General features: G+C 43.8%; 1 protein-coding gene across 1 annotated transcript; it reads right to left on the reverse strand.

Moving 5' to 3' along the window:
* Positions 1 to 3543: 3543 nt before the first annotated feature.
* Positions 3544 to 8410, reverse strand: CIMAP3 (ciliary microtubule associated protein 3). Its single transcript, XM_066247003.1, has 6 exons — positions 8392 to 8410; positions 8037 to 8179; positions 7331 to 7426; positions 6436 to 6566; positions 5452 to 5569; positions 3544 to 4068 (listed from the first exon to the last, which is right to left on the reverse strand). The coding sequence occupies exons 1-6, from the start codon at positions 8408 to 8410 to the stop codon at positions 4000 to 4002; spliced, it is 576 nt and encodes a 191-aa protein (XP_066103100.1). The 3' UTR covers positions 3544 to 3999.
* Between the last annotated feature and the right edge of the window lie 255 nt (positions 8411 to 8665).

Below are 8665 nucleotides of genomic sequence, written 5' to 3' on the forward strand. Positions count from 1 at the left end.
CCTTCTTGCACTGCTAAAAACATTTTTTTGAGGAAGCAATTTAGAATATATTTAATCGTACGTTCTTTGGGTCAGAAGTGCTTTATTAAATGTATTCACAGATTGTAAATCACATCTTAATTTTAGAAATAGTAAATATAAAAAAAAAATGAACATCTTAGAATCAAAGAAATCTAATATCTGAACCACTGTGTCTGAGAGGTCCCGCTAGTACAGGAAATAAACATGAACCTTTTATCTTAAGAATAGAAAAGAAAAACTATTCAATGTGTATACTGAAGGGAACTACATTTCAATTAAGAATATTTATTGGTTAACATAAACATTTTTGAGTTTGTCTTAACTGTAAAAATTCAACAGGGGTTATTATGAAATGCATAATGAAAACTGGTATCAGAGATGATTCCTGGGATCCGAGGATGTCACCACAGACAGACTCTCTGTCTAACTCACCACCGTGGTCTTCACAGCTGCCGACCACAGATCTCATGTCCTGTCATTGACTTCCTTTGTCAACATGGATTTGATGGCACTGACCTGGGTATGCAATAGCCAAGGACCCAGGGAAGCCCACCTGAGAACAAACAGTGATTTACCACCTTGATTAAGGTGGGAATAGAGCACTAGCTCTGGGTGTTCTTAGTAGATATTCTATGAGTTGCATTTCCCAGGGATAGCAAAAGGTACTGCCACTGGAGCGTACAGCGGTTCAGGTGTTTGTGGTTGCAAGGAACAGACATAGACTCTCTGGCTGGCTTAAGCCCACAAAAAAATTTCTTGGAAGATATAGGTATCTGAAGGAACACAAGAAAGAGATTCTTGAATTGAGGAGATGGAATCATTCGTTATTTATTCAGTAAGTATTTATTGAGCAACTACTGTGACCCAGATGTGTGCTTCATACTGAGATAGAGCAGCAGACAAAAACATGATCCCTGCTTCTGTGGAGCTTAAAGCACTGTGGAGAATACGGAGCAGGAAGGACAGGAAAGGAAGGAAGGGAGGAAGGGAGGAAGGGAGGAAAGAAGGAAGGAACGAAGGAAGGAAAGAAGCAGAGAACCAAAGAAAGCATCAAGTAATTGCAAATGGTGCTAAGAGTAATGATGGCAGCAAATAGGATGGTCAGAGGAGTCTTTTTAGAAGAAATGGCATTTGATCTATGATATAAAGAATTAGAAGGAACCATGCAGACGAAGAAGAAGAAGAATAATTTTCTAGTGAAGTGGTGACAGCATAGCAAAGGCCTGGAGACAGGACAGAGCTTGGCGTGGCTACAGACAAACAGAAGGCTGGAGCTTCAGAAGGAGGGTGAAGTCACAGTAGTCAGACAACTCCTAGACCCTTGGCCAGGAGTTCCGGGGCCTTTTCTCTAGAATTGCCATTAAATGTGACTTGGATTTAAGGACTCTTGGTGTCTCTGTCTCTTTGTTCCAAAGTATATACCAAGACTTATCCTTATTTTTTTTACAGGCTTTTTCCAGAAACAGGGGAATTCCTATGAGCTAGAAATGAACCCAGGTGGTACTTACTACGTAGAGGAAATAGATAATGAAGACAGCCACTAAAACCTACCCTCTTTTCTCTCTCCAGGAAATGCTCTAGGCTTATGGAGAAGAAGCTAAAGAAAACAGGACACCCCAGACTCCTGATCACAGCGGCTATATCTGCTGGCAAAAGGATCATTGATACCGGATGTGAAATTACAGACTGAGAAGGGAGTGCACGGGGTCCCCCGGGCCTCCAAAACCCAGAGCAGACGTTCCTAAACATTTCAGGGCAGCATCCCAAGCAGTTGTGTTAAACATCGTGTTGAGAGGTGAGAGCTTGCCAAATAGGTTTGGGCACTTAGTAGCTTTGGTATAAGATGGTGGCCCCTTTAAATTGTCACTGTGGTGGGCTTTGGGAAGAAAAGGAACATCATTTAAAACCACAGCAAATCCTTATAATAGCAATCCTCGTTGGCAGTTTCTTTTGAAAAAAGCTCTAAAATGAAGGAAGCTATTACTGGCAGAGCAATAGGAGAGCTACTCACCCATGATTTCCAGGGCCCTAAGGCATTTCTTAGATACAGACTTAGAACCCATAATTTTCTAACCTTCAGCTCTGGTTTTCCTTGTTTTGTTTTTTTGTTTTGTTTTTCCAAGGAGGTAAAGGAGACATCCTATGTAGCCCTATGAGGATCACAGAAAATAACCTGCTCCCCGGAGGCCCCCAGGAAGCCACATTGATGGGGCCATATGGACATCTTCCTGATATTATGGTTTTCCATTGCTACCATTTCTTAAATTGTCTATAAAATGATGCCTTCCAGGATCCTGATGGCTCAAAATCTCACTTTCAGGTTCCCTGGTTTCATGTGATGACCTATGACTTCCAAGTGGCTAGGACACAACAGTGCCCCACATCTAGGATTCAAGGCACAAGGCAACGTGCCTTATTTTGACTGCGTAAGAAAGAATGGCCTCAAGTCATAAGAAGAGGGCAGATTCAGGAGAGCCTTGCTGTTGGGAAAGAGGCTTTCTCTCTGGGGAACAAGTAGCTAGACTTTGTTCATCAAACAGGACAAACACTGGTGAGGAAATAAGGTCCATGCTGCCTGATTCAGGAATACACCAGGAAGTTCTGGGCAGACATGGGGTCCCTGAGAGGAAGCGCATCATGGGGCTCCCCTCCGATGGGAGGACCCTCCGGCTGTCTTGGCACTGTGACCCCTTAGTCTGTGCCCCAGACTCTGGAGCAGGGTCATGCGGTTCTGACACACACGAGGCTGACATCTGGGCTTACTATAAATAATCAACAATGCCAATTCAGGTTGAAAATGCTCTGGGGAAAATCCTTTTATTCTCTTAGGGGTCGGGAACCTATGGCTCATGAGCCAAATGTGGCTCTTTTGATGGCTGCATCTGGCTCGCAGACAAATCTTTAATAAAAAAATAACAACATTAAAAATATAAAACATTCTCATGTATTACAATCCATTTATTTCCTACTGCTCATGTTCATGGTTGCGGGTGGCTGGAGCCAATCACAGCTGTCCTCTTGGACAACACCAAATTTTTATTGGATAATGCATAAAGTACATGGGTCGTTGTATGGCTCTCACGGAATTATATTTTAAAATATGTAGCGTTCATGGCTCTCTCAACCAAAAAGGTTCCCGACCCCTGCTCTATGTCCTCTTTCTACCCTTCTACTCTTGAGATCCCACACCCTGTCTTCTCACAGCTCTGACCGTAAACAGGCTGGAAATGGGCAGGTTGATGGCTTCACTTAAAAAAATCAATCTGAATTTCTTTTTTTAAGATTTGTAACTTTTTTTTTTAGATTTTATTTATTCATTATAGAGAGGGGAGAGAGAGAGAGGGAGAGGGGGAGAGAGAGAGAGAGAGAGAGAGAGAGAGAGAAGGGGGGAGGAGCAGGAAGCATCAACTCCCATATGTGCCTCGACCAGGCAAGCCCAGGGTTTTGAACCGGCAACCTCAGCATTTCCAGGTTAACGCTTTATCCACTGCGCCACCACAGGTCAGGCCAGAATTTCTTTTGGGGGTTTTGAAGTGTATGGCTCCATCTTTCCCACAGCCCCGAAGCTGTACTCACTTTTATTACGTCCATGTCAATGGCAGAAAGATGCCAATAGTCTAGTCCAGGGATGCAAATGATTTGATTTCCCTTCCAACTTCAAATGATTTGCGTTTAGTCAAACCCCGTGCTGACAATTCAGAGACTGACAGATGATTAGCACTACTTGCCACCTCACGGAACACACAATAGGAACCCCCAGACCCATCCACGTTTGTACACAAGAAACCAGCGCATGGAGAGAGACCGTCCGAACTCATCTTTATGCTCTCCCGTGGTAGTTATGAGGCCCTTGCCCCTCCCTGGGCCCCCTGCTGGCAGACCAGAGGACCGCAGCCACGCAGAGGGAGAAGAGCCGCCCTGTCCTCCATCCAGAAAATTCTGCGGTCAGGAGGAGCACGTGAAGAAAGCATCCGCTTCTCAATTGTAAAACAGACTCAAGTAGGCCACACGGTTCCGATGTTTTCTGAAGTCCTTGTCGGTGGGGAGCTGCAATGAAAGAATGTGGTCTCAGACCGAATAGTGATGAGAATCTTATCTCTGGTCTTCCCAGCTGTGCAAAATAGAACCTCTCACTGCAGCTGTTGTGGCCTAGCCAAACCCCACCCTGTAGTCGTCTAGCCTCGGGGATTCTCTCAATTTTTCTATGTACATTGACCCTTAGTCATCTTACTCTGGTGTCTATGGCACTAAGAGTTATTTTTATTAGGTAAATCTCTAAGAGTTAGCTGGTAAACTTCTTGAAAAAAAAGATAATATGTTTCTTTTTTCTTTTCCAACTAAGAGGAGGGGTGATAGACTCCTGCCTGCACCCAGACCAGTCCACCCAGCAACCCCCATCTGATGCTCTGCCCATCTAAGGCCAATGCTCACAACCAAGCTATTTTTAGCACCTGAGGTGGAGGCTCCACTGAGCCATCCTCAGTGCCTGGGACCGATGCGGTAGAACCAATCGAGCCATAGCTGTGGGAGGGGAAGAGAGAGAGAGAGAGAGAGAGAGAGGCTGGGGGAGGGGTGGAGAAGCATATAATCACTTCTCCTGTGTGCCCTGACTGGGAATTGAACCCGGGAAGTCCACATACTGGGCCAATGCTCTACCACTGAGCTAACTGACCAGCGCTGATATGTTCTTGAATATTACCTCTAGGCTCTAGCACAATTATACTAATACATCAGGCATTTAATAAATATTTGTGAAATGAGTACAAAATGCCACCAGCAAATAAAAGGCACCTTTGGGATAATGAGAGCTAACATGGATAGATACCATTTCTTACGTTATATGTACTATAAATGCTTTTCTATCTTATCTCAATTTTTACAACCTTATCAGATTGATTCTATTATTATACTCATTTTAAAGATTTTAAAAAACTGAAGCTTAGAAAAATTAAGGGACTTTTCCAAGATCACACAGCAAATAAGTACTGGAGCTAGGATTTGAACCTAGGCAGTCTGTCACCAGAATCCATGCTCTTTCTAGAATGCTCTACAGGCCCCTAATGATCTAATACTCACTCAGTGTGATGGAAAGGGCAGGGGCTTGAGGAGTCACAAGATCTAGATTCATGCTGTGCAGCCTGCACAAGTTACTTAACTCACCTGAGTCTCAATTTCCTGCTCTACCATATAACTCTCCTGTACCTACCACAGGAGTAAATTTAAAAATGTAACTTTTGGGCAGTCATACATATCTTTAAAAAATCTAAAAATTATGCAACTTTCTCCCCATTTTCCCATATGCCTAGACACACAAAATTGTGCATATAAGTTCAGGGGGACAGGGACTTTCTAAAGCTCACTCCCAGACTCGCAGGCAGGAACCCCTAAGGAAGAACAGGGTAGTGTACTACAGAAGTTCAGTCTTATTACCTCAGCTTTTAGGGTTCTTTTCTGAAGACACGGAACCTGAGCCCAGTCTGGAGATCCAAATTTCATTGGCCAGGAGACTTTTGGGGGTGGCTTTATCTTTGGGTTGTATGTGCCAGGGCTAGAAATAAAAATATGTAACATCATGTCTATGAGTTAGTGACTGTATGCGAACCACATCAGTACCAAAGCGATCCCTGAATTAGGTCGGAAGCTCTAGGTCCAGATCATGTTATTTTCTCAGAAAGAACTCTCTTGACAATCTTTAAATAAAGCATTGAGAGCTTCCAGGCCCTCACTCTTATCATCACCCTGTTTTATTTTATTTTATTTTATTTTATTGATTTGAGAGAGAGGAAGGGAAAGGAGGGGGTGGGGAGAGAGAGAGAAACATCGATTTATTGTTTCATTCATTCATGTAGTCATTGGTTGATTTTGTAAGTGCCCTTACAGGGAATCGAACCTGCAACCTCAGCATGTCAGGAAGATGCTCTAGTCAACTGAGTTACCTGGCTGGAGCTGTTCTATTTTCTTCAGAGCACATCACCAGGTCATCATTTGCTCATAACAGTCCTAGCTTATGGCTACTGTCTTGGTGTAATTATTCAGAAGGCTCCCGTTGACCCTCAGATGTGTCACATTCAGACTAGTGAATTATAGGGCTACTCTCCTCATTACTATTTTCCTTGTTTATTTGCTTCTCATCTATCTGGATCCTAGAATGTAAGCTCCAGGAAATCAGAAGCCTTGCATGATAGGTTTAATGCAAATCGCTGGAACTTACAAAATTATGTGGCACATTTCTAAGTATTTATTAAATGGATCACTATGATTTACACTTCTATGATGCCAAAGATCTGGAAGGCAGGAGGTTGAATGAATCTAGCGGCTGTTCAGCTGGCATGGTTTGAATGTAACCCCTTTTTGTCCTTCCTTTCCCATTGCTCTTTGTCGAAGTGCCCCAGAAAAGAGGAGACGGAGACGTACCCGGGGTTATACATGTCCTTTGAATATGTCCTAAATCGAGGCAATATGACATTAAATGGAGCAAAATTTTGTTTACATTTTTGCTCCTGAAGATTTACTGTCTGGTACGTGCCAGGGTGAGGTGTTACATCCTGTTTCCAAGAAAAAGATCGATATATTAGAGGTTGGTCCATAGGTATGCATTGACAGCTTTCTAAGTAGAAAACAAACAAACAAACCAGTATCATCCTCTTCTGGTTCATGAATCAGCTTAAACCATAGCTGATCCATGAACCGGAAGAGGATTCGAGCTACAGAAATAAGCCTACAATGAGTAGAAAACCAAGCTACCTAAAGGTATACCATGCTTAGGTTGTACAACCCTACCTCCACCAAGAAGACACACAAGGTAACTTGTTGCAGCTCCTATCCTCACCATCCCACTCAGAGATCCCTCTCCTTCAACTTCTTGAACTTAAGTGTTAGGAAAATGTCCAAGAGATTAGGATGCTATACTGAAGGTTTTTAGACTTGAAATCCAATCACACAAAAGGATGAAAAAAAAAAATAGAATTTGTTGTGTTTTTTTTTTTTTAACTGACAAGATATTCTGCATATAAACAAAGTTTTCAGTATTTTTAACATCAAGTGTCTCAGTCAGCACTGAAACTCTGATTTGGTATCGTAATGCTTCTTCCAAGAATTGTTTCCAACTCTCCCAGGACACTCACACACATATTTGCAATGCTAACCACACCCAAGTTTTTCAGATAGGCTTAATAGCCTTTGCCTAAGTGTCTATTTTCTTGAATTTCAGAGCATATTGTTTAGGTAACCTCCCACCCACCGCCCTGTGCAAATACTGCAACACCATGGATCACACACGAAAATTTAAGCCCAGGCGGCCATTTCTAACCTTGATTGTCTTAAACCTCGCAGTTGTTCGGGCTCCCAAAGTGTATCCTTTTTTACTGGTTGGGATCTTGGAGAGATTGTATACCCAGTTATACCTCTTTGGGTAGAATATAAAAAAAGAAAAAGAAAAGAAAGAAAGAAAAACACAGAATGTTATAATCTGCAAAACAAGGAACCTTAGAATGCTCTTTTTTTTAAGTCTCTGCAAAAAAGTTGCTCTCTCTTGACTTTTCTGAGTCAAGACCATATAAACAATTACATAAGTAGACGTTAATTAACTCTGCAAAGAAGTGTCCCTGGATAGGTAAAGTGACATTTCTATGCCTTCCCTCGAATTCAGTCCTCTGGGCTACGGAACAGAATTTGCTCTAACGCAAGTGTGTCTGACGGTATTATTTCACAAACTCATCTACCAGCACATCCACAATCCATGTTTGGACTCCTGGGAGGATAACTGGCATTAGTTCACCAGTCTTTAGAGGTGGTAATGGAGTGGGCACTCTCCTGGTAACTATAGAAGCAAGGCTTGCATTTGGTTGGGGTTGGAAGGGGGAAGCAATGGTCCTTCAGTTTCTGACATGGACCCTGACAGCTGCTTGCGGAGAACATGGCCACTTTCTCATGTTGGGATCACAAGTTCTGAAGTTTCTCTTCCACTAAACTTGCTGTCTTTCATAATAGATGGGGAAGGGGAGGTCAGTACTCACATTTTCTACTGTGTAACATCCGGGCCCTCTGTGGGGTGCTCCCCTAAGAGGGAGAAACTTGTTCCCCAAGAAGTTGTGGGGATGATCATGAGGAAAAATCTTCTTATGTTGACATGTTCCAAAGGAGTAGTTACCCGGCTTTTCTGAAGATCAAGGAAGAGGAGCAACTCCACGTGAGTAAAGGACCCCAACCCAAGTGAGTTCTTTGGCAGGTAGGGAGGTGGGAAGGGTGGAGCGTGGGACCCGGCCCCACAGAACTCTTAGCAAAAACCCGACCCAATCCACGACGGGAGCGAACTGCATTTCCTGCACTTGTCTTTCCCTCTATCGACCCCTCCACCTCTACCCTGCTCACCTGCTCTGGTGAAGCCCATCGCGCGCCGTTTGGGTTAGTAATTGTATACTGCGTTGCCAAGGGAACGGCGGCGAGCCTGGCAGCCCTCTCTACCCGCCACCCCCTGGCTCAGAAAGGCCCCGAGCGCGCCTGCGCAGCAAGTTGGGGCGCCCGAGAAGTCACCCTCCCGGCGGGAGCCCCGGGGAGCGCAGGTTCTGCGGCTGGTGTGACGGTAGATGGCTTTGCAGGACCCGTGGTTATGGGAGCTGCGGGGGTGAAGGGTGCATCGAAAGAC

This window comes from Saccopteryx bilineata, chromosome 11, assembly GCF_036850765.1.
Source record: "Saccopteryx bilineata isolate mSacBil1 chromosome 11, mSacBil1_pri_phased_curated, whole genome shotgun sequence".
Classification (NCBI taxonomy): Eukaryota; Metazoa; Chordata; class Mammalia; order Chiroptera; family Emballonuridae; genus Saccopteryx; species Saccopteryx bilineata.